We start from the raw sequence: 27017 nt of genomic DNA on the forward strand, positions 1-27017 counted from the left end.
TAATGTTCAAAAATCAATTTTATTACAAACACAAGGAAGCTGCCCAGTTTGGTGAAAATGAATATTTTTCACCTCATTGTCCAATATGCAGTGCTGAGGTATAAAACTTTCCCACAGGATTAAAATTGGACTCATGTTCTTGATCCAGATTGTGCAGAATAGTATCCGCATAAAAGCAACAAAAAGTTGTGTGTACAGTAAGTCCATATTAAATGATCCATTATTTCCATGATTCACTGAGGTTATGAAAGTGTACAGTCTCTTGATCTCGGCTTTTGTAGATTGTGGGTCCCACCTTCAGCCCCATTTAGTCTCTATAAGAGACAAAGGGAAACTGGTCGGTCCACAGGTCTTTGAAAATCCAGAGGAAATACATGTTTGAATCCAACACCACTAATTTCCTATGAAGTGCATTTCATAAGGAGCAAACAAAACTTCCCTGAAATCTCATTACTGGGCAACCACCTCACTCCCCTCAAAACCACAGTTATCAATGGATGTGCCTCGGACCGCTTCCAAGTTTCTCCTACCATTCCAGTGCGTACAGGCAACCCTCCATACAAACCAGCTAAATGAACACTAGTTTTTTTAATAGGATGATGCACTAGTGAAAATGCACACATTTAACACATGTTGTCCTTTGTATTGAGCACTAGTGTAGAAGTGCACCGTACACACCAGGACACATTTCCATCCCTATGTAACCCTGAATACAATACAATCCAGCCAACACACTTTACATGTGCACTATATAGTGTTTAAGTACACACGCCCTTCCTCTATGTTGCACTGTATAGTGTACAAGTGCACACAAGTAAGGACCCATCTCCATGCCTATGCAACCCTGCATACAAAACAAACCAGTCAAAAATCAAGTGCATGCGCCTGTCCTCCATGTTGCACAGTATAGTATACAAGTGCACACCCATAAGGCCACATCCCCAGTCCATGCCTATGCCCCCACACCCATGGCCTCACAGGCCGGCAGATCCAGCAGAGCCAGCTGTGCAATCTCCTGCAGCACGGTGTAGAGGTTGGGCTGCTTGCTCTGCCTGTACTGCTTCTCCTGCTTGGAGAGTTTCCCGCGGCCCTTCTTGCCTTCCTTGGCCTGCTGGGAAGCCTCCTCGGCCAGCCTCACCACCTCCTGCACCAGCTCGGAGCGGCCACGGCCCTTGGGTTTGTCGCCGGTGCCCGCCGGAGCCTCTGGGGAGGGGGCGGCCTGGTGGGGCTTGCTGCTCACCACCTCCACACACAGGTTGAGGGGGTGGCAGCGGTTGGGCTGAACCGAGATGCACACCTGAATAAAGGAAGGGAGACATGATGACATGGGGTCAGCTAACAATACCATGAAAAAATTGTTTACAAAAGCAACTTGGGGCTTCAAGCATTACAAAATTAGCCTGGTTCACACCAGACGTTGTGTGTGTAGCTTCGGCGCCCCCTGGCGGCGCAGAGCTACACACACTACCGTCTGGTACACAGCCATAGAGCACGCTCCGTCTCCAACCAGAAAATAGGCTGAGAATGTATTGCTTCAAAATCAACGGTAACTCGCATTGAGGAGTCACAAGACAGATTAGAGACTATATTGACTTTTTAAAGATTAACAGGAAGGTTTTTGAAGGAATTTGTTGGTGAGGAGGCCGTGCAGAAGCAATAAATTCTCATTTATTCTCATTCTCTATATAGTCAATGTCAATAGTTGTGACACAAATTGTGAGCTGCACAATGTTGGAAAATTATGAAGCTAATAAATATAGTGATGAAAGGTGCCAGCAAGGGCTGTGCAAAAATGGATATTTCTAAAGAAGAAAGAGAACAATGAGTACTCACAGTGATATGGTCGAAGACCTTGAAGGTGTGTGTCCCTGTGGCGGTGGTGGTGCTGATACGGTCCAGCTGCCTGTCCAGAGTACCCCCCTGCCAGCTACAGCTGCCGTCCTCCGCCACCCCCACCACCTGGCTCTCACGGTTCTTTAGGTACACCGCACCCTTCAGACCATAACTGCAACACAGGTGCACACAGTGCCGCATCTTACTTTACATTGCCCATGTTGTGTTAACTGATTCATTTCCAGTGGCCTGAATGTAAAGCTCCTTAAAGCAAGTGTCTAATATAAAGTTAAGTCATCCACTTTTGAAAACTTAATTAATCAAACACTGTTCAACAGAAGAGCACAAAACATTTTCAGAAGTTGCAAAGCTACCCAGTGTTGCTTTAATGCCGTAGTGTAAGGAGAATGAGACTTGCAGGACATTGCCAAAGTCACCCAGAACTGCCAGCTAGCACACTGGTGCTATGGGAACCATCACATGGGTGCCGGTTAAGAGGACGTCCCACACTAACATTTGTGGACATACTCAAGGAGGACGCCGGAGCCCTGAGTACCAGCGAACTGAAAAGATGTATGGAGAATCGGGATGACTGGAAACAACGATGGAAGGCTCGTCTGAGGACGACCTAGAGAGAGAGCCTTACCTGGGCACAAACACCAGCATGCCATTGGCCCTAATGGAGTAGATGACGGCGTCAGCAGTGCAGCGCTCGTCAGTCAGGGGGTCCTTGTCCCTGAAGTACAGGGACTGAAACAGCTCTGTAGACTGCTTCTGAGCATGCTGTGCTGCCTGTAACACAAACACAACAGTCCCAAACAGCCACAACGGCTTTTGTTATTTACAAATAGTGGATCAAGAATGAATTACATTTTACCCTATTACAACTCAAGATGGCAACTTAAAAAAAAACATGAAAAAAAAATTTAGGAGGCATTTTGGAAAATCTTTATGAAATAGAACAGCAGATGCTTAGGACAAAATTGGGCTCTCATGGAAGAAACACCTCACAGACAGTTAAGAATAAGACCAGCATGATCTCCAGAATTCCGTGCTCCTGGACACGGATGTTAAGGACACGAAATCCGTGCCCAGGAGCACAGATTTTGCAAAAATTCCATGCTCCTGGACACGGAATTGTTTTCCATGATGGAAACACAGAACTGCTCTCTCTATACTCCCACAACTCTACGTTTCCACAGTCTTGTGTTTTCTCAGGATTTTTCTAATTTCAAATATTTTTTTCTCAAAAAAATATTTCTTACAGGTTAGGGTTGGTCTGGGCACAGCTAGTATTCTTCCATTCATTATATGAATTTGACAGCCTATCAACCAACTGGAAAAGGTATTTCTCATAAATATGTCTTTAATGACAGGTTAAGGTTAGGGAATGTTTTGGTCAGGGCACAACTTAAATTGCGATAGCATCATTTTGTTTAGGATTAGCATTTGGTATGTATTTTCTATGCTGTGGGAATATAGAAAGCACTTCCGTGTGCCCATCACGGAAAACAATTCCGTGTCCTTAACATCCGTGTCCAGGAGCACGGAATTTTGGAGATCAGGCTGATAAGACTCATACACAGTGGCGTAACAACTCGGTCACGGGCCCCGGTGCGAGTATCCAGCACGGGCCCCCGGAGGTTGTGCTAATTTTAGGATATTTTATCTAGCCATTACGGGTGAAAGGGTGGGCTATTTTCTTTGCAATTGCAACAGCATCGTGAATGCTGCAACGATGTGCACATTTACATCATAGAGTATTTAAGTTATCTGTCCCAAAAAAAACAACAACAGGACAAACGCAAAGAAAGGCTTTCGGAATATGTGTCTAGAGACCGGTTGAGACAGGGACAGGGGGCTGCGTGTGTGCTTGCGAGCGCACGGTGCCTGCTGACAGCAGGCTACACAGACGAGGGAGACAACCATGCTGATCTTAAGCACCCCAGTTTAAACTTCATTAAAAAAAATAACACTAAGGACTTAAAAGATAGATAGCACAATCAACAGAATATGCCTTCATAATGATTTCAATATTCCACTACCCCACATACACAAGGTGCCATTGCAAAGTAGTTTTGCGTCCTTTGGCATCATCAAATAACGGCACAATATGCAACGCTGGTTATGGAAGACGGTCCCGGCTACCAAAAACATGGGAAAAGATGGAGATGGTGCATGGGACTGTACCAAGGAGTGGATACACGACATCCAAGACAACCATGACAACACATTGGTGACAGCCCACCAGTAAAACATACACAGATAGAGCTCTACACACGCACACAGAATCGTCCACTTATTTAGATTTCTTTCTCCCCTCCCTAGTCTGGCTAGTGGGAGCGAGCCGACCGGGGAGCGTCCTGCGTTGGGAGCGACAATCAGGGAATCCCCTAGCTGACAACTCCAGAGTCCACTTCGTAACATAGCCAAGCTAACAGAAGAACTTAACTTATATTATGCTAACAGGAGAAACGCTAGATGATAAAAGGTGCTGTGGAGGTGCTGTTAGCAAGTCAGCACAACTAGTTGTCAATTGGAGAACACACAACTAAGTTACAACGCTGGGAATAACTACAGCAATACCGCTGTCACAGATTACAAACTAGAATGGACACCGTTAAAAATGTGCCTCGTCTCTTTCGTTTAGCCAGACCCTGCCGAACCTAGACTACTGGACTAGAAAGTGACAACAATTGGAAAATACCTGAAGGAGATGAGTGATATGAAATCAATATAATGCCGCGGCGGACATTATTATAGGGAAACCTGTCCTTACCTTCTTCGTAGCGTCTTTGAAATCTTCTCAGATAATATCCATAGGATGTTCTTGCTAGCCAGTAGCCATCTCTATTCTTGGCGAATGAAGTGACTAAACTCATTTTATATTCCGCCTTCAAGAAAGCCAACAACGCATAGCCTACTACTACAACATAGATAAGATGAGAACAAAAGAGTCCACGTTCGACTGACCAGCATGTATTTAATTTGGTAAGGGAATCAATCATGTGGTAATTCCAAACAGAACGTTACCACTGGCGACTCGCGCTCCCTGTTTACATACAGCCAATGATAGTGTATGAAAATATATATCCCACAATCCCTGGCCGCAATGTAAAAAATAAAATGCAGCGTTCATGTGTTACCTTTATTGCTATTTGAAACATTTGTCTGAACAATTTCACTGCCCATGTAATGACCTGTAGCAATATAGTAACTAAAAGTGTCAATTTGCAATTGATTTAATGCTCTAAATTCCCACCGTCTTTTGGGAGTCTGACACGGTCTATAAATAGTGTCTGGCCAAAAGGTTAACGTAGCGCCCAGGATACAATGCCTATCCATTTTTTGACCCGTTACAAACGGGTATAGAAATGCATGGGGGGGGCCGCGATCCACTTCGGAGGGCCCGTTCGCGGGCCCCCCAGTGGTCGCGGGCCCCGGTGCGACTGCACCGACTGCCTATAGTTACGCCAGTGCTCATACAGTATGTCTTAAAATGGACATTGGGGACCTACAGTATGTAGTTGAGGTCTACTCACTCTGTTCCTGTTGTTGATGTGGTGAGCCAGCTCCTCCTGGTCCTTGTTAGAGGCCAGAGCTGTGCTGGGCACCTGCTCCGTATCCTTATCAGCAGCAATGGCCGCCATCAGCAGACGATGCACAATGATGTCGGCATAGCGACGGATGGGGGACGTGAAGTGAGTGTAGCGGTCCAGAGCGAGACCTAATGATATCACATAAACATACAGTGCCTCCAGTTTTTCGCGATTCAGCGATCGCGTGGATTCATGCAAATTCAATGATATTCCGCATAATTTCACGATGCCGCGTAATTCCTGTAAAGCCGCATTTTTCCCGCAAAATTTCAACATTCTGTGGAGTTTATTGATTTATATTTTCGTCAAAAAAATAAAAATGTGACTACAATACCACCGGAGACGAAAACCAATACGAAGCATTTTTGTTAATATGTCACAGAAACATTGAAAAAGAATTGCCTGCCTCGGAAGTCGCGACCCTCATCTCAGCTGTTCCGCGTCTCTCCTCCCCTCCCTCACATATACACGCAGGCGTTAGGCTATGCTTGCGGAACTTCTCCACTCTCCCCTGTTGCTTTCATGAGCATGCTACCCGACGGTCGTTGTCTGATCTTTTTTCAATGTTCGCTAATGATTGTAATTTAAGGGTCTATGTCTATGCGTAGGCACAAGCCTTCTGATAACAATCACTGTGTGCCGATCGCAAGGTTTCGGAAGTGTGGAGTTTTGCAACTTGTTTCAGTCAAAGACACCGAGATAGGAAGTGAACGGCCCTTCCACGCTTTCACTGTGTTATTGCAATGAAGTCTTGCGAATCCATGCAACCATGCACACAACCATGTCAACGAGAGCGTTTATGCCATCACAACTTTGCATCAAGCAAATAATATGCAACAGCTTGCAATACGAGCACGAGAGAGAGAGAGAGAGAGAGAGAGAGACACGCGTCTTCCAACAGGTGACATTGTAACGCTTGCATACAGCCTGGCTACTGTACCCCGCTAGGCTAGTGGTAGGCTATACGGTACCCACAAGTATTTTTCCATAACGCGCTGTCCCGTTTTCCCCCGAAGTCGTTCTAAAATATCGACAGAGATTTATGAGTGTCGCGGCCATGATTTTTTTTTTACACATTGGACGCACTGGCTAATAAGACGCTCTGACAGCTTTTGACAATATTTTATTATTCTATTATATAGGAAGTGTGTTTCTGAATCTCTCTCTCTTTTGTCTTAAGCCTGCTTAGACTGATTGTGGTTTTCAGTTACCAAAAAAACCCAGAAAGGGATGCAAAATCTTTGCAAAAAATGAGAAAATGCCGCAAAATCTTTGCAAAAAATGAGAAAATGCCGCCACAAAATCAGACATTTTGACCGCAAAAAATCACAAAATCCCAATGCAAAATCCTTGAGGGACTGAACATATCACACAAATAAGATAATATAATACATACTACTGCTGTGTGAACACCGTATAGGATAAAATACCAACCAAAAAAAAATAAAAAAATCGGAAAAAATAAGTATTTAGTGTGCTTTCAAATTTTCTAAATGTCGTCTGCTTTCACATTCAGAATAGAGAAATTATGGGCATTACTGTAGACATTTTTTAAGTGTTCTGTAATAACTATTCATTCTCTACCACAAAGGTTCTCTTGGAATGCCGAATAAGCCAATCATGATCAAGAACCAAACACACAGTTTTTCATTCCGTTTTTAAACTGATTATTCTAGAAGACTCCGTTACCGTAGTGGTAGTACTGGTCCTCGGCGCATGCTCCAGTGGAGAAGTAGAGGGCGTTGGACATGGCCTGGGTGGCCATCATCCTCAGCAGCCGGTTCACAACGGGGTCCTTATGGTCCACAGCCTGGTCTAGAGAGTCAGCAAGAGCCTTATTGGACCTTATTGGGAAAGAGGACACAGGGATGGGAACACACATGGTCACGACAGGTACACAGGGACGGATCAGACTTCAAACATGGGACAACAATATTCTACACTGTATGGTATGATCAGACTTCAAACATAGAACAAGGTGGGAAAACAAGAACAATACTGCCTGCATGTGGCAAAAATATTTTAAATTGGACAGCATTAGTAGTTTCTAGGCAAAATTAAGTTCTTGATTATTAAGAATTTCCAATACTTCTTCAACTACAATCCATAACTACATCCTAAAAAAACAGAATACCAATTCCAGTGCAAATACGTAAAAAGAAAGCAATCTCTACAAATAAAACAATCTGTAATAATTGTTTGTCATAACTTCTGTGGCTGGTTGGAGGCCTTACTTGGTGTCGATGGTGAACCCGCGGGTGCGGGCGCTGTCCTGGAGCTGGTTGAAGAACTCCTGCCTGGGGGGCGGGTGGTGGCGGAGCAGGGCCTGGTGGGGGAAGCTCTCCTGGATCTTGCGCGCCACCCAGTGGTTGGCGTAGATCATGCACTCGGCCACCGTCTCGTGCACCTCCAGAGGCTGCTTGGGCACCAGCGCCGTGATGTTCCTGCTGCTGTCTAGCTGGGCTCGCACCTACAAATAATAACATGGAAATAATAGTAAACATTTTAATAATTAGGGATGCACCGATACCGATACTGATATCGGTACCCGATACTATTCATTATACTTGTACTCGTACTCGACAAGCACTTGCCGATACCAGGAACGATACTGCTACTACACAAAACAATGCAAAATCTTGTCACGTTCTGTGGACTTGAAAGCAGCATGGAAAAAAGGGCCACCTCATACATTTACTAACATTTAAATCTACATGGAAATGGACAATAAAAATATTACAGGTGGAAAAAACAAGGCCATGCATTTATTTTCATTGTATTTTGGTGGTAAAAGGTATCGGTATCGGTACCCGGTATCGCCAAGTACACACATTAATGTACTCGTACTTGTATCGGTTTTCAAAAAAGTGGTATCGGTGCATCCCTATTAATAATAATCATCATCATTTGCCAATCCTTCCCCGACTCTCTCTCTCCACTCATTTCCTGTCCCTCTCTCACTATCCTATCACTAATTAAGGCAAAAAAAGCCCTTAAAATAATCATCATCATCATCATCATTGTGATGTTCCTGCTGCAGTCCAGCTGTGCTCGTACCTACAAATAATAATATAGAAATAATGGTAATCATTTTAATCATCGTCATCCTCATTAACATCATCATTATTGTATCTGTATGGTTCAATTCATACAACATGCAGCATAAAGTGCTTCCTTCAAGCACTGAGGGACCAGAGCTGAGTAGGTCCCTTAGTTGAAGGACAAAAGTCTTCGCACTCGCTTAGTTAAGTTGTTTACAATTACCGGTGAACTCTTTTGACACAAGTTAGCAGGAAATTGTATATAAGGGGTGTGTTTTATGTGTTTTTGCGTCTGAAGAGGGTTTTTTTTTTACCAGAAACGTCATGGCAAGATAAAACTAGACTGCCTGTGCAGTCGCCTTCGACTGCTTAAGGTATATCCCCGAAACGCGACGCTTCCAGTCCCCCATCATTCCTACCACTCCCGTCCACCATTTCGTAAACGTATATGATACATACAGACGTGACATGACGTGCATAGGCTTAAAACCAAACGGCTATTGTGAAAATGAGGCAAAAAATGGGGCAAATGGTAATACTGTTTTAATGGTTCAGTGGATATACCACATTAGGTACAGTGTAATAACCAGTGTAACAATATTTAATACAATGTAATACCAGTGTAACTCCGCCATTTTGTTAACTTACATCATGTGTTTGTGCGTAAGTGGTATTACATGGTATTGCATATTGTTACACTGGTATTACACTATATTACATGGTATTGCATACTGTTACACTCGTTATTACACTGTACCTGATATTGCATATTGTTACACTGGTATTACACTAGTATTACATGGTATTAAATATTATTACATTGGCTATTACACTGTACCTAATATGGTAGATTCACTGAAATCGTGAACCATTAAAATAAGGTGTTACCGGGCAAATCAATCCACCCAGTCAGAAGTTATGGGCCAAATGAAAATTCCGCCATTTTGAAAGTGTTGTCTTCCAAACTCGAATCAGTTCTTGAACCTACCCTAGAGCATTAACACACAAAATCTGGGACAAATCCATCCACCCGGTCAGTAGTTATGGGCCAAACAATAATTCGGCCATCTTGAATTCAGCCATCTTGAAAGTGTTGACCTCCAAACTCGAATCAGTTCATGAACCTACCCTAGAGCATTCACACACCAAATCTGGGACAAATCCATCCACCCGGTCAGAAGTTATGGACCAAACAATAATTCGGCCATCTTGAATTCAGCCATCTTGAAAGTGTTGACCTCCAAACTCGAATCAGTTCATGAACCTACCCTAGAGCATTCACACACCAAATCTGGGACAAATCCATCCACCCGGTCAGAAGTTATGGACCAAACAAAAATTCGGCCATCTTGAATTCAGCCATCTTGAAAGTGTTGACCTCCAAACTCGAATCAGTTCATGAACCTACCCTAGAGCATTCACCCAAAAAATCTGGGACAAATCCAAACATCCGTTCAAAAGTTATCGCGTTAACACGAAAGACCTTACGCGGCGGCGGCGGCGGCGGCGGCGGCGGCGGCGGCGGTGCACGCAAAACCATTACATCCCCGACGCTCCGCGTTTCGGGGATATAAATATGCAGGAGCAAAAAATCCTGGTTGACGCTGACTTTTCTCTTTTGCCACAATACGGCAGGAACACATAGAGTGGTAACACCTCATGAACGACACCTGTGTTTGCTCCAAGTGCATGAAGCCGTTTGGGAGTTTGACAAGGTGACAATAAAGCAAAACAAAAGTTATTTTTTGCACTCTCGAAATACAAAGGCAGGCGATATTACTGTACCTCCACGCCCTCCAGCTCCAGAGCCCCTCCTTGGTCGCGGTGGGCACGCAGGTGTCTGGCCACGCGGGTCAGCTGACGCAGGGCCTCCAGAAGCTCCACCCTCCGCTTACTAAGCTCCGCCTCCGAGGTTCCATTGGCCTGGAATCAAAGCCATAGTCAGAGGGACCGTGCCGTATGTGATCAACATTGCTGAAACATTATGCTTCAGTGAGTGCTATCATGTTGACGAGTGGTTCTTAACCGTTTGCCTGTAAGTCCCCCTTACCTGTATCTGAGATGAGCTATGCCCCCCGCCCCCCAATCTAAAATTCCACCCGTATACAAATATACAACTATAATGCCTCTTGCTCGAGACATTAATCAATACCTCCATATCTTTACATGGGGAACAAAAATGTGTTTTAATTTTGTTATCCTGTTGGATGCATTGTTCACAAATGTAACTTTGGTTGCAACCTCAACGTAGTCGTTCTGGGGACCCCCTGCAATCTCTAGCGCCCCCATAGGGGGAGCATGGACCCAAGGTTAAGAACCAATAATCTAGAAAGTCTAGAGATCAGTGGTGCTGAGCAGTGTGAAAATTGCGAATGTGGCTATTGTCAAAGTCAACATAGAACAGAACAGAACTACACATGTGCTAGGCATGACACAGGAATCAGCATTATGTTTCTCACAGCTACCATGCTTGGACTACTAGACAGAAGAATAAACATTGAGTGGAAACACAGGACAACACTAAAGTGAACAGTCACAACAAGTAACAACATATTTTATTACTTTACATTACATAACAATTAGCTGATGCTTCAAAGCGATATGTACAGGGTATTGGTTACAGTCCCTGAAGCAGTGTAGTGGTTAAGTGCCTCGCTCAAGGGTACCTCAGCCAAGGAGTGTGGTAGGGAGTGGAAGGGTCCCCGTATATTCTATATTCTACCAACCTCAGCCTATTCTACCAAACTCCCACAATGTTGTGTACACAGGCATCACAACTACAAACAAACAAACAAACACCAAACACATGCCATACCTGCAGCCGGCTGAGTTCCGGCACCTCAGCATCCTCTCCGTTGAGCAGGCTCTGTGCCAGCTCGTAGTGTAGTTGGTAGGAGGAGCGGATGAGGGTGCGGCCGTACCACACCTTACACACCTCCAGGGACGTGGCGTCCAGCTGCCACATCACACTCATCGCGTACCTGAAGACATAATGTACAGAGCAAACATACATGACACTCATCACATACCTGTAACGTACACAAAAGAACATATACTACATGATACCCATGGGCCGTATCTGTAGTCACAAGGTACACACAGTGAACAAAGCAGTGTTAATTCAACTCTTAGATAGTACTCTGGGAGCAAATACAATCTACACTCTTTAAGTGATAAATGAACACTGCATTTTTAATGTGGATAAACATTCATCCAGACTGAGAGGAACCCACACCCCTCCTAAACCAAACAGTCACCTTTTTAATTCCAAAGTACACCTTATTTTCACAGCACAGCATGTACTAAAATATACAGTCAGTAATATTACATTGAATCAACCATGTACCCTTGACATGCAGCTTATTCTAAGACCAACCTGACAACCTGAGCTATTTCACACAGACAAAAAGAGAGGGACGAGGACCGAAAGCCAAACTAGCTAGTTTTCAGTTCAGAAATGGAAGTTGCATGCATCATGTCACAGAGGTATTTTCTTACACATTCACAATATGCTGCATCTCTGTATTCAACCTTGTTTTCAGTCACTGCTATTGGTTGGACTGTATTGTAATGTGTGTGTTGTATAGATACCTTCCTGTTACACAGTTAAGAGCTAGTTTGTCTCTCTGTACTGTCTCGGTAGGGAGTGGTGCTTGAGAAGAAATCTCCCAGAAAATGTCCTAAATGTATGGAATGTTCTACAATGGCGCATGGAATTAGTAGTGACTGTGGCGTACAGCTAGCCATGGTCTCTATGCTTTGCATAACTTTTACATGCACAACAGCCTAGAGATAGCCTAGAGAGGAGAGAGAAGTATAAAAATAAACTGCAAAGGACACAATGTGTCGTTGCTTTCAGGGAACGAACGCAACAGGGAATTAATTCACAGTCCTCCAGGATGACAGCAAGACAAAACCTTTAGCCTTTTGTTAAGGGTTTGCTCATGGCAAAGTCAGAACACTGTGTTTTTAACAAGGTGTTTGAAACTCACCTGTCCACCCCTCCCAACAGGGAACAAAGGTCTGCACTCAGCACAGCAGGCAGCATGTCATACCTGCGGTCCGCAAGGTAGTATGTGGTGGCTCTAGCAGACAGACAGAGACGGAGATGTCAAATCATAGTTCCTTTGATTTTGACAATTCTCATTCATGCAGGAACAGAACAATTGATTGCAGTACTAGCAATAACAAGTTACAATCTTATGTCGTGACACCATAAATATTAAAATTCCACTGGTGCCAAGTGTTCTCCCAAACCTTATAATTGCATGTGACTATTATATTATGTACATTAGAATAAAGTTTCACGTTAAGAAGGCCTGGGTCAACACCTTTTATCTCGAATGTACCCTTTCACAGTATCTTGCATTTTACCCCCTTTAATTGTCTTATTTTAAACTGGTTTGGAAAATATATTGGATTGTTATGCCTAAAGACATCACAAAGTGAAACCGAACTTAATACAAATCTACTGCATCTCAAAAACTACTTCAACAACTCCAAAACCTAATTTCAAGTACAATCAGAAGCCGCCACTGTCCTCTCTCATCTCACCTGGAGCGAGCCTCAAGGTCGGTTAGCGATCCCTCCTTGACGAAGTGCGTGACGTCAGCAATGTGGACCCCCAGCTCCATCCGTGTGCCGCCGGGCAGCAGGCGTACGGACAGGGTGTCATCCACATCCTCGCAGCCTATAGGGTCGATGCTGAACACCAGGTGTGTGTCCCTCAGGTCCAGCCGTGAGCTCACCTCCCCTGCCTCCACCCTCCAGGGATGCTCAGTGGAGTTGGTAGGCATCTCCCGCAGCTGAGGGGAACCACGGTTACAGACAGTCATTTATTATTTCTGCATAATCTGCATCATTACTGTCTACGTTATTCCTTTATTAAATTATCATACAGAGGAGGGGGGCACACAGGGAAGAAAGCAAGACTGCAATGATCCCATCTCAATCAGAAATTAAACCTATAACTTTGTGCTTGTGAAACATACAAACCAAACTCGCAAAGGCCAGCAATAGTCAGAAACACTTTTCTCATTAGTACAGTAACAGCCCATCTAATGTGCACCCCAAGCATGTGTGCACCTGAAGCAGGTTGTTAGCTAGGGCAGGGAAAGCAAGACACGCACAAAATATGTTTCAGTAATATGACAATACCTGTGCCTCAGAGAATTGAGGTACTTGTATGCAGTTCTCCACCAGGATGGTCTGGACCTCGGTCTCCAGCTCTCCTGACTTGCCCAGCACCCGCACCGTGTGGCCATTAGGGTAGAGAGAGGTGCTCTCCCACGAGTCCAGACGCACGATCACTCTGTGGTCCTGGAGAGCAGAAACAGTTACAGTACATTTAGTAGTGCAACTCAAACACATGTTCCTACTCTAGCCTATGGTATTTGTAAATGATGTTTTTTAACAGCCTGGCCTCAAAGGCTGCTATTCCTGAATTTCACTCTCAGATTGTTCTTACTAGCTCAACTACGCAGGAAGGTAAATGTGTTCAATCAGATAAAGGTCAATTAACCTGTGTAAAATGCACAGTTGGAGGAAGGCGACTTGAGATGTTTGATGCTGGATCAAAGTATCTGAATGAATCCCAAGTATGATGTACACAACTAGAAATGCATTCTCACAGAAAATGCTGGAAGCGGGCTTGCCTTTTGGGGCAGAGATGAAACAAAGTACTATTGAGAAAACAAAGCTAAAAGAAATCTTGGAAAAACTCCATCCACCCAGTCAGAAGTTATGGGCCAAACAATTCAGCCATCTTGGATTCAGCCATCTTGAAAGTGTTGTAGCTCTGCGTTTTGGGGATATACTAAATGACATAGATGGTATTTTAAGTTGGCTAAGGAACACTGCATATGATATAATTTTGAAAATCAACATGGCTTCGAGCGGGATTAGAACTCACAACCTCCATATCTGTAATCCAACCCCTTTGCCATTGATATTAAATGACATACAATACATGATATTTGAAGTTGGCTAAGGAACACTGCATATGATATCATTTTGAAAATCAACATGGCTTCGACTGGGGTTCGAACCTCCAACCCCCATATCCCTAATTCAGCACATTTGCCATTCATACTAAATGACATACATGGCATTTTAAGTTGGCCAAGGAACACTGCATATGATATAATTTTGAAAGTCAACATGGCTTTGACTGGGATTCGAACCCCCAACCTCCATATCTGTAATCCAGCACATTTGCCATGCATACTAAATGACATACATGGCATTTTAAGTTGGCCAAGGAACACTGCATATGATGTAATTTTGAAAATCAACATGGCTTTGACTGGGTTTCGAACCCCCAACCTCAATATCTGTAATTCAGCACATTTGCCATCCATACTAAATGATATACATGGCATTTTAAGTCGGCCAAGGAACGCTGCATATGATATCATTTAGAAAATCAACATGGCTTCGGGTGGGTTTCGAACCCTCAACCTCCATCTCTCTAATGCAGCGGCATGCATTACCACTAAGCCAAGCAGCTAATTGTCATGCATAGTCCAGCAAGACTATATTACATTAAATTGCAGAGCTGAACAATAGACTTCTAGAATGCTTGCTCGCACCTGCTCGTTAAGAATGGAATCTTGAGACAGTGACAGTTGAAATGGAATCCTTCACTGGCTGCACCTGTTGTGATTGACTGAAAGACAGTTAGTATTGAGCTCTAAACTGGGGAGAAAATGAGAATGAGTTTTTTGTCTTTACAACATCGTTGTAAAAAAACTAAAAGGAGTTGGCACGTGTCCTTTTCACAGATCGGAGTCATGCTTGTGATCTCTCTAACAGTCTTTGAATGAAGTTTATAGGTGAAAGGGTTCAGGCACAAATGGACCTCCGTGTGGGACATGCGCTGATCTCTTGAAAAATGCACTTTTCGAAAGAATGGGATTCTCCATAGAGCCAGGCCTGTTTTTTTTACAAACCTGCCATTTAAAAAGTATTGGGAGTTGGGAGATGAAACTTTCACAATTTGGAGACATCCCATAGAGCTCGCTAACAACGCGTCAACTAAACTTCTAGGTCAAAGTGTTGATGTTTTATGACCGAAAAAGCCTCCTACACTCTAATCTCTAGAGTGGCGGAACTGTGGTTCATGAAGGTTCCACCATGGTTTCCAATGGGGACCCAGGCTTTCACTAAATCGCCAAAAACGGGAAAACGACAAGAGACACGGAGAAGCCTATAACTGTACGCGATCTCCAAGCCGAGCCGGTCGTTTTAGTGTTTGAACGGTGTCTCTATCTCGAAAGGCCTAGGAGGAGATCCATTTTCTATTTTACTGCTGCCCTGCACAAGACCAATAATAATAAACTAGAAATGCATTCTCACAGAAAATGCTGGAAGCGGGCTTGCCTTTTGGGGCAGAGATGAAACAAAGTACTATTAAGAAAACAAAGCTAAAAGAAATCTTGGAAAAACTCCATCCACCCAGTCAGAAGTTATGGGCCAAACAATTCAGCCATCTTGGATTCAGCCATCTTGAAAGTGTTGTAGCTCTGCGTTTTGGGGATATACTAAATGACATACATGGTATTTTAAGTTGGCTAAGGAACACTGCATATGATATAATTTTGAAAATCAACATGGCTTCGAGCGGGATTCGAACTCACAACCTCCATATCTGTAATCCAACCCCTTTGCCATTGATATTAAATGACATACAATACATGATATTTGAAGTTGGCTAAGGAACACTGCATATGATATAATTTTGAAAATCAACATGGCTTCGACTGGGGTTCGAACCTCCAACCCCCATATCCCTAATTCAGCACATTTGCCATTCATACTAAATGACATACATGGCATTTTAAGTTGGCCAAGGAGCACTGCATATGATATCATTTTGAAAATCAACATGGCTTTGACTGGGATTCGAACCCCCAACCTCCATATCTGTAATCCAGCACATTTGCCATGCATACTAAATGACATACATGGCATTTTAAGTTGGCCAAGGAACACTGCATATGATATAATTTTGAAAATCAACATGGCTTTGACTGGGGTTCGAACCCCCAACCTCAATATCTGTAATTCAGCACATTTGCCATTCATACTAAATGACATACATGTCATTTTAAGTTGGCCAAGGAACACTGCATATGATATAATTTTGAAAATCAACATGGCTTTGACTGGGGTTCGAACCCCCAAACTCCATATCTGTAATTCAGCACATTTGCCATTCATACTAAATGACATACATGGCATTTTAAGTCGGCCAAGGAACGCTGCATATGATATAATTTTGAAAATCAACATGGCTTCGACTGGGGTTCGAACCCCCAACCTCAATATCTGTAATTCAGCACATTTGCCATCCATACTAAATGACATACATGGCATTTTAAGTCGGCCAAGGAACGCTGCATATGATATAATTTAGAAAATTAACATGGCTTTGACTGGGGTTCGAACCCCCAACCTCAATATCTGTAATTTAGTACATTTGCCATCCATACTAAATGACATACATGGCATTTTAAGTTGGCCGAGGAACACTGCATATGATATAATTTTGAAAATCAACATGGCTTTGACTGGGGTTCGAACCCCCAACCTCAATATCTGTAATTCAGCACATTTGCCATGCATACTAAATGACATACATGGCATTTTAAGTTGGCCAAGGAACACTGCATATGATGTAATTTTGAAAATCAACATGGCTTTGACTGGGTTTCGAACCCCCAACCTCAATATCTGTAATTCAGCACATTTGCCGTCCATACTAAATGATATACATGGCATTTTAAGTCGGCCAAGGAACGCTGCATATGATATAATTTAGAAAATCAACATGGCTTCGGATGGGTTTCGAACCCTCAACCTCCATCTCTCTAATGCAGCGGCATGCATTACCACTAAGCCAAGCAGCTAATTGTCATGCATAGTCCAGCAAGACTATATTACATTGCATTGCAGAGCTGAACAATAGACTTCTAGAATGCTTGCTCGCACCTGCTCGTTAAGAATGGAATCTTGAGACAGTGACAGTTGAAATGGAATCCTTCACTGGCTGCACCTGTTGTGATTGACTGAAAGACAGTTAGTATTGAGCTCTAAACTGGGGAGAAAATGAGAATGAGTTTTTTGTCTTTACAACATCGTTGTAAAAAAACTAAAAGGAGTTGGCACGTGTCCTTTTCACAGATCGGAGTCATGCTTGTGATCTCTCTAACAGTCTTTGAATGAAGTTTATAGGTTAAATTTTTCAGGCACAAATGGACCTCCGTGTGGGACATGCGCTGATCTCTTGAAAAATGCCCTTTTCGAAAGACTGGGATTCTCCATAGAGCCAGGCCTGTTTTTTTTACAAACCTGCCATTTAAAAAGTATTGGGATTTGGGAGATGAAACTTTGACAATTTGGAGACATCCCATAGAGCTCGCTAACAACGCGTCAACTAAACTTCTAGGTGAAAGTGTTGATGTTTTATGACCGAAAAAGCCTCCTACACTCTAATCTCTAGAGTGGCGGAACCTTGGTTCATGGAGGTTCCACCACTGTTTCCAATGGGGACCCAGGCTTTAACAAAATCGCCAAAAACGGGAAAACGACAAGAGACACGGAGAAGCCTATAACTATACGCGATCTCCAAGCCGAGCCGGTCGTTTTAGTGTTTGAACGGTGTCTCTATCTCGAAAGGCCTAGGAGGAGATCCATTTTCTATTTTACTGCTGCCCTGCACAAGACCAATAAATAAGAAACAGGACTTAGAGATTACTATAAACGGGCCTTGCTCTGCAAGGGCCATGCTCTGCATGGTCCTTGCTCCGCAAGCCCGCTTAATAACTAGAAATGCATTCTCACAGAAAATGCTGGAAGCGGGCTTGCCTTTTGGGGCAGAGATGAAACAAAGTACTATTGAGAAAACAAAAGCTAAAAGAAATCTTGGAAAAACTCCATCCACCCAGTCAGAAGTTATGGGCCAAACAATTCAGCCATCTTGGATTCAGCCATCTTGAAAGTGTTGTAGCTCTGCGTTTTGGGGATATACTAAATGACATAGATGGTATTTTAAGTTGGCTAAGGAACACTGCATATGATATAATTTTGAAAATCAACATGGCTTCGAGCGGGATTAGAACTCACAACCTCCATATCTGTAATCCAACCCCTTTGCCATTGATATTAAATGACATACAATACATGATATTTGAAGTTGGCTAAGGAACACTGCATATGATATCATTTTGAAAATCAACATGGCTTCAACTGGGGTTCGAACCTCCAACCCCCATATCCCTAATTCAGCACATTTGCCATTCATACTAAATGACATACATGGCATTTTAAGTTGGCCAAGGAACACTGCATATGATATAATTTTGAAAATCAACATGGCTTTGACTGGGATTCGAACCCCCAACCTCCATATCTGTAATCCAGCACATTTGCCATGCATACTAAATGACATACATGGCATTTTAAGTTGGCCAAGGAACACTGCATATGATATAATTTTGAAAATCAACATGGCTTTGACTGGGTTTCGAACCCCCAACCTCAATATCTGTAATTCAGCACATTTGCCATCCATACTAAATGATATACATGGCATTTTAAGTCGGCCAAGGAACGCTGCATATGATATAATTTAGAAAATCAACATGGCTTCGGGTGGGATTCGAACCCTCAATCTCCATATCTCTAATGTAGCGGCATGCATTACCACTAAGCCAAGCAGCTAATTGTCATGCATAGTCCAGCAAGACTATATTACATTGCATTGCAGAGCTGAACAATAGACTTCTAGAATGGTTGCTCGCACCTGCTCGTTAAGAATAGAATCTTGAGACAGTGACAGTTGAAATGGAATCCTTCACTGGCTGCACCTGTTGTGATTGACTGAAAGACAGTTAGTATTGAGCTCTAAACTGGGGAGAAAATGAGAATGAGTTTTTTGTCTTTACAACATCGTTGTAAAAAAACTAAAAGGAGTTGGCACGTGTCCTTTTCACAGATCGGAGTCATGCTTGTGATCTCTCTAACAGTCTTTGAATGAAGTTTATAGGTTAAATTTTTCAGGCACAAATGGACCTCCGTGTGGGACATGCGCTGATCTCTTGAAAAATGCACTTTTCGAAAGACTGGGATTCTCCATAGAGCCAGGCCTGTTTTTTTTTTACAAACCTGCCATTTAAAAAGTATTGGGAGTTGGGAGATGAAACTTTGACAATTTGGAGACATCCCATAGAGCTCGCTAACAACGCGTCAACTAAACTTCTAGGTGAAAGTGTTGATGTTTTATGACCGAAAAAGCCTCCTACACTCTAATCTCTAGAGTGGCGGAACTGTCGTTCATGAAGGTTCCACCATGGTTTTGAATGGGGACCCAGGCTTTCACAAAATCGCCAAAAACGGGAAAACGACAAGAGACACGGAGAAGCCTATAACTATACGCGATCTCCAAGCCGAGCCGGTCGTTTTAGTGTTTGAACGGTGTCTCTATCTCGAAAGGCCTAGGAGGAGATCCATTTTCTATTTTACTGCTGCCCTGCACAAGACCAATAATAATAATAAAACAGGACTTAGAGATTACTATAAACGGGCCTTGCTCTGCAAGGGCCATGCTCTGCATGGTCCTTGCTCCGCAAGCCCGCTTAATAACTAGAAATGCATTCTCACAGAAAATGCTGGAAGCGGGCTTGCCTTTTGGGGCAGAGATGAAACAAAGTACTATTGAGAAAACAAAGCTAAAAGAAATCTTGGAAAAACTCCATCCACCCAGTCAGAAGTTATGGGCCAAACAATTCAGCCATCTTGGATTCAGCCATCTTGAAAGTGTTGTAGCTCTGCGTTTTGGGGATATACTAAATGACATACATGGTATTTTAAGTTGGCTAAGGAACACTGCATATGATATAATTTTGAAAATCAACATGGCTTCGAGCGGGATTCGAACTCACAACCTCCATATCTGTAATCCAGCCCCTTTGCCATTGATATTAAATGACATACAATACATGATATTTGAAGTTGGCTAAGGAACACTGCATATGATATCATTTTGAAAATCAACATGGCTTTGACTGGGGTTCGAACCCCCAACCTCAATATCTGTAATTCAGCACATTTGCCATCCATACTAATTGACATACATGGCATTTTAAGTTGGCCAAGGAACGCTGCATATGATATAATTTTGAAAATCAATATGGCTTCGACTGGGGTTCGAACCCCCAAACTCCATATCAGTAATTCAGCACATTTGCCATTCATACTAAATGACATACATGGCATTTTAAGTTGGCCAAGGAACACTGCATATGATATAATTTTGAAAATCAACATGGCTTCGACTGGGGTTCGAACCCCCAACCTCCATATCTGTAATTCAGCACATTTGCCATTCATACTAAATGACATACATGGCATTTTAAGTTGGCCAAGGAACACTGCATATGATATAATTTTGAAAATCAACATGGCTTCGACTGGGGTTCGAACCCCCAACCTCCATATCTGTAATTCAGCACATTTGCCATTCATACTAAATGACATACATGGCATTTTAAGTTGGCCAAGGAACACTGCATATGATATAATTTTGAAAATCAACATGGCTTCGACTGGGGTTCGAACCCTGAACCTCCATATCTGTAATTCAGCACATTTGTCATTGATAATAAATGACATACATGGCATTTTAAGTTGGCCAAGGAACACTGCATATGATATAATTTTGAAAATCAACATGGCTTCGGGTGGGGTTCGAACCCTCAACCTCCATATCTCTAATCCAGCAGCATGCATTCCCATTATGCCAAGCAGCTAGCTGTCATGCACAGTCCAGCAAGACTATATCACATTGCATTGAAGAGCTGAACAATAGACTTCTAGAATGGCTGCTCGCACCTGCTCGTTAAGAATAGAATCTTGAGATAGTGGCAGTTAAGATGGAACCCTTCATTGGGAACACCTGTTCTGATACTAACTGACAGTTAGTATTGAACCTTAAACAGGGGAGAAAATGAGAATGAGTTTTTTGTCTTTACAACATCGTTGTAAAAAAACTAAAAGGAGTTGGCACGTGTCCTTTTCACAGATCGGAGTCATGCTTGTGATCTCTCTAACAGTCTTTGAATGAAGTTTATAGGTTAAAGGGTTCAGGCACAAATGGACCTCCGTGTGGGACATGCGCTGATCTCTTGAAAAATGCATTTTTGGAAAGACTGGGATTCTCCATAGACCTAGGCCTGTTTTTTTTACAAACCTGCCATTTAAAAAGTATTGGGAGTTGGGAGATGAAACTTTGACAATTTGGAGACATCCCATAGAGCTCGCTAACAACGCGCCAACTAAACTTCTAGGTGAAAGTGTTGATGTTTTATGACCGAAAAAGCCTCCTACACTCTAATCTTTAGAGTGGCGGAACTTTGGTTCATGGAGGTTCCACCACTGTTTTCAATGGGGACCCAGGCTTTAACAAAATCGCCAAAAACGGGAAAACGACAAGAGACACGGAGAAGCCTATAACTATACGCGATCTCCAAGCCGAGCCGGTCGTTTTAGTGTTTGAACGGTGTCTCTATCTCGAAAGGCCTAGGAGGAGATCCATTTTCTATTTTTACTGCCCCTGCACAAGACCAATAATAAAACAGGACTTAGAGATTACTATAATCGGGCCTTGCTCTGCAAGGGCCATGCTCTGCATGGTCCTTGCTCCGCAAGCCCGCTTAATAAATAATAATAACTAAACAGGACTTAGAGATTACTATAATCGGGCCTTGCTCTGCAAGGGCCATGCTCTGCATGGTCCTTGCTCCGCAAGCCCGCTTAATTAAGTATTTTAGGTGTCTAAATCCAATTGATATTCATTTCACAGCATTATACATCTGCATATTTTTAGGAGAATAGTACAAATAGTCTAGTCATTGAATGTAAATATATACAGTATCTCATGGGCTATTTGGGGTATTCACCTGCAGGGCCTCAGCTTGCTGGGTGCTGATGCGTATCTTGGGGATGCGGTAGTCGTAGGGGATGACCAGGATGCGCTGCGAGTTGCGGCTCTGGGACTGCACCTCCTCCCAGGGGGGGAAGGTCACCACGTAGTCCCGCCAGTTCCTCTGCAGAATGCCCACCACTTTGCCTGCGGAGAGGAAGAGGATGGTGCTGTGTAAAGCATTTCAAAATGACGTTTTTGCACACCTCTGTAATTGGACAGGCGCGTAGGATATTATCCCAGTGGGGTTGTCATTAAAGTGTAAAGAAATGGTATGCTTTACACAGTGTAAAGAAATCCTGCACACTGTCCATTCCAGCAACAAACTTTAATACAACGTTTCGGTCATCCGGCCTTCATCAGTTAAAGATTGGAGTGAGGACGGAGTCCAGTGACAATGGTCGAAATGTCACAGAATGGACAACGGTCGAAATGCTATTCATTAAAAATCAAGGAAAAGGATTTTAAGTGTGCGGACTAATCATTCCAAACCTTCATTCGGCCTTTGTCCTGGGCTGTGCACAATTCTCATCCTCAACTACATGTTGTGGCTATGACCACAGCAGCATGCTATGGGAACCATCACGTGGGTGCCGGTTAAGAGGACGTCCAACACTAACATTTGTGGACATACTCAAGAAGGACACAGGAGCCCAGAGTACCAGCGAACTGAAAAGATGTATGGAGAACCGGGATGACTGGAAGCAACGATGGAAGGCTCGTCTGAGGACAACCTACACAAAAAGGCTCACCTGTGGGCATGGGCTGGCTCTGCGTCTGGCTCTGCACCTGGCTCTCGTCTCCTCCTCCTCCTCCTCCTCCTCCTCCTCCTCCAGCCTTGTCCTCCCCCACGCCCTCCTGCAGGGCGGTGGTGCGGCCTCTCCACTCCCTGGACGACAGCAGCTCCACGGCCACCAGGTCCCCATGCACCGCACGGTTACGGTGCTTCCCTCCGCACACCAGGATATCGCTGTTCAGATCTGATCAAACAGTGCATATACACAAAGAGACAGGCATTTGTCAGTGTGTGTGTGTGTGTGTGTGTGTGTGTGTGTGTGTATGTGTGCTCAGTTGGTACCCAAGGAGGGAAGTGAGCTTGTGGCGTGTGTGTGTGTGTGTGTGTGTGTGTGTGTGTGTGTGTGTGTGTGTGTGTGTGTGTGTGTGTGTGTGTGTGTGTGTGTGTGTGTGTGTGTGTACTATGTACCGACACAGATCCTAACATTGTGAGATTGATGATTGGTGTTTCTGAGTGGGCAGTGAGCATCTCACCTGTGTTCTTATTTGCAGAGCCTTCAAACCGCACAAAGGCCTCTTGCTGAGCTCTGTGTTTGTTTACATTAAGGATCCCCTAATGAAGAAAGAAAAAAATCCTTCTGTGAATAAATATACATGTATATGACATATTGTATGTCTAATAGCAAAATGTCTGCAGTATAACATGCTCATACTCCTATCTTTATGGACCAACATTTACAAATGATAGAACAAAATAAAATGGAAGAACACAGAAAAGAATATTATAGGATAGAATCATATGTCAATGGATAGAATAGATTGTACAGAATAAAACAGAACTACATGTACATATTGTACACTCACCTGGATGAACCTGCCTGACTTGATGCCAGCCTCCAGCACCTCAGCAGGCAGGTGTTCTGTGTACTCCCTCTCTGTGCTCTCGCTCTCTTTCTCCAGCAGGGCCTGAGCTATGGAGCAGTACAGCTCCTGGGCAGCTTTCAGGTCGGGCCAAAACGTCTCCAGGTACTCCTGCCCCACAACAAGACAATAGGACTGGTTAGGATTAGGAAGGTTAGGAAAAAAGGTCATACACAAAAATTGTGTGTTTTTTAATCCTGTCCTTTATCCTATCCTCTTATTCCCCGAAGCTATTTTTCATCAGCATAGGATTTTGTTTCACTTTTAAAATGACATGATAGAAAATTATTTTAGTAATCTCTCTATTAAATTATTTTGTAAGCTCTTCACTTTGTTGTATCCTCCTATGTATGCACTTTGGTTTGCTTCCGTTTGATAAAATCTGAAATATTGTGTAAATTAACAAAATAGTTCTGAATGACTGTGTTCCATCATCCCAGTACCTTGGTAGAGATGACGTAGACCCCACTGGTGCAGCTGCTGTACTCTGCGATGGCCTCCTTATCCTCCGTGATCATCACCACTGGCCTCAGGCCGGCCAGATGGTCGTGGTACCACACTGCAGCATTGTAGATACTCCTGGCAAGACAGAACAGTCACAGCAAAGATTATTGGATATCACAGGAGTAGTGTATATAATGTTGTAGTAAATACGATATAAAATCAATTCTCTCTGGTTCCTACAGATTGTATTAAGCTGATGTATGTCCTCTTTTGAAAATCGCTTTGGATAAAAGTGTCTGCTCTCTCACAGTAGACATCACACCACAGCTAGAACTGACTTGCTTTGCAACTTCCCAGATGAAAGAGGTTCTTAGTACCATGTACGTTTTAACCATTTATTGATCAATCTCCTAGTCCTGACAGAAGCGTTATGTGGCTTCATACTCTTAACAAAACAAAGGGATGAGCCTATTGTATTAAGAGGTTCATCCAATGATGAATGAGCATACCTATTTCGGTATGTGTCTAACATGATCAACTTTTTGGGATATTTCCTTTAAGACCTGGGGCTCACTTGCTTTGTTTGTTTGTTTTTGTCAATGTGAATCAACCTGAATGCATACTCTCCAGCAACACATCCTTTCCAATATTGTAGTGAATATTTAAGCCAGCACCCTCCAAATGCACCTGCATTAGTCAATGTCAGTGTCAGGGACACCTTTCTAACCTGCTCTGCCATTTCTCTTGTGTCTCTCCTCTCTCCCGTGGGCAGTAGGAGTACAACTGGAACTCGTTGGCGAAGTGAATGCAGTCATGCCTTGGGTCCTTCAGCAAGCTGCGCAGCCGGTTGTACAGCCTAGATAGGAGATATACGAGGATGAATGCGATGCCACTGAGAATTAGCCACAATTCAGATGGTCTGTTCTCAAGGTTCAATCATGGGAACAGCAAAGGTGTGTTTCTTCACCTTTGCGCAATGTCAGCAGAATTCATCACAGCTAAACCCATACATCCGTGGAATTGATCTACTGTATAGCTACCTTTTACATTGAGGGTGTATGTTTTTGTTACCCTAATGGGCCAAACTGCAAAAGATACATGCATCATCATGTGATACACCATTGTCATGGCAACTATCTTACCAACAGGGCAAAGAAACAGAGAGGTGAGCTCAACTTGGGTGTTACTTTACTCTTGGGGATAATGTACCTGCGCCCTCGACTGTGCTGTGCTGCATGACAGGCAGTCTGCATGAACACAATCCCCTGAAGCTCTCGGAACTCCAGCACTTCCAGGAAATCACGCACCACGCCAGCGTCAGGCACCACATAGTGAGTCAGCTGTTCGGACAGAGTTTTGCCTTCTACGCGGATGGAAACCATACAAAGGGGTTTTGTGTTGATGCAGGTAGATCAGATAAAGTATGTATGTGGCACAATGACGATAATTAAATTAGCAGCTGGTTGTATATCTCAAAACATACTAGTTCTAAATCAAAACAAATGTGTTTTTCACTCCAGGTTGAGTTGTTGAAGGCTGTGGGCGCGAAACTTGTTACCGATGCCCACTGCAGTTCTATGCATCCAACTAAAGTTAAGGTATTTAGATAGCATTCATCAAGCATATAATTTCCTTGTCCTTTATAAAGCCGCAAGAGCCCATACGACAAAACCATAATATTAGAGTAAGTAATGGCTAACTATGTAGCCAGCTAGTGGATAAGAAATTGCATTTTACCGTTCTCACAAGCAGCTTGACAGAGCTGGTTATAACAAGGCACATTCTCCCTCAGATAGTGTTCTCGGACGACACGAACTTTCCCACCACGAGAACTTTTTAAACACAAAGTCTTTTCTGTCTTGATCATCATAACAACTCAGTGAAATCTGTTGTAAACAACATCCATGCGGAAGCGCATTCAAGCGCGCGGTACGGCGACTCTGAGGGACAAAGTAGAGAGACGTCAACACACACTCACAAAGCGAAGCTAGCCATCAATCTACATAGCTGTTGAATTAATGCACACAGTGCTCCATTATTTTTGCTCAACTACTGGCCACTGATGCAAGCAAAACACACACAAACTAAACAGGCTAAATTACATGTATTTGGAATCAGGCAACTAAATATACTACTACTAGGCTACGACTACTACTAGTCCTACTACTAGCCTACTTATACTAATAGGCTACCACTAAATTTGTCTCTAGGGCAGGGATGGGCAATTATTTTGCTCCAGGGGCCATAGAATATTGACTGAAGGGCTATATCACAGGCAACTTCTGTTCTGTTGTTTTTTTATTTATAATAATACACACTATTAGCATAATTTGTTGACTATTTCATTCCTGCACATTATATGGACATGTATGGAGGGAGATGATTACAATAGCCTATGTACATGGTTAATCTCAAAAGACCCCTAGGTGTGCTGGGTGAGAGCATCACTTTGGATTCAAATGT

At 43.2% G+C, this 27017-nt stretch overlaps 1 protein-coding gene and 1 long non-coding RNA gene across 2 annotated transcripts in view; one reads left to right on the forward strand and one right to left on the reverse strand.

Moving 5' to 3' along the window:
• On the reverse strand, positions 1-26483 carry dis3l (DIS3 like exosome 3'-5' exoribonuclease). The gene is made up of 19 exons (XM_063187711.1): positions 26292-26483; positions 25764-25917; positions 25282-25410; positions 24554-24689; positions 24054-24221; positions 23724-23802; positions 23207-23434; positions 22432-22601; positions 13631-13792; positions 13028-13278; positions 12466-12558; positions 11289-11454; positions 10259-10396; positions 7667-7902; positions 7122-7276; positions 5376-5560; positions 2480-2625; positions 1834-2005; positions 1-1297 (listed from the first exon to the last, which is right to left on the reverse strand). The coding sequence occupies exons 1-19, from the start codon at positions 26422-26424 to the stop codon at positions 953-955; spliced, it is 3246 nt and encodes a 1081-aa protein (XP_063043781.1). The 5' UTR covers positions 26425-26483; the 3' UTR covers positions 1-952.
• LOC134438217 (uncharacterized) overlaps positions 25817-27017 on the forward strand; it is a 17355-nt gene continuing 16154 nt past the window's right edge. Inside the window, exon 1 of the long non-coding RNA XR_010032538.1 lies at positions 25817-25885. This is a non-coding gene — a long non-coding RNA (uncharacterized LOC134438217). The remainder of the gene's footprint in view (positions 25886-27017) is intronic.

The sequence above is a fragment of the Engraulis encrasicolus genome, chromosome 22 (genome assembly GCF_034702125.1).
Source record: "Engraulis encrasicolus isolate BLACKSEA-1 chromosome 22, IST_EnEncr_1.0, whole genome shotgun sequence".
Classification (NCBI taxonomy): Eukaryota; Metazoa; Chordata; class Actinopteri; order Clupeiformes; family Engraulidae; genus Engraulis; species Engraulis encrasicolus.

Bases quoted from the DNA above. Each gene is read 5' to 3' on its own strand.
- dis3l (XM_063187711.1), bottom strand. From the start codon at position 26,424: ATGATGATCAAGACAGAAAAGACTTTGTGTTTAAAAAGTTCTCGTGGT. The intron at 24,222-24,553 runs GTACTGGGATGA...GTTGTGGGGCAG, and splicing joins TCTACGTCATCTCTACCAAG to GAGTACCTGGAGACGTTTTG. The intron at 7,277-7,666 runs GTAAGGCCTCCA...TTTCCCAATAAG, and splicing joins GGGTTCACCATCGACACCAA to GTCCAATAAGGCTCTTGCTG.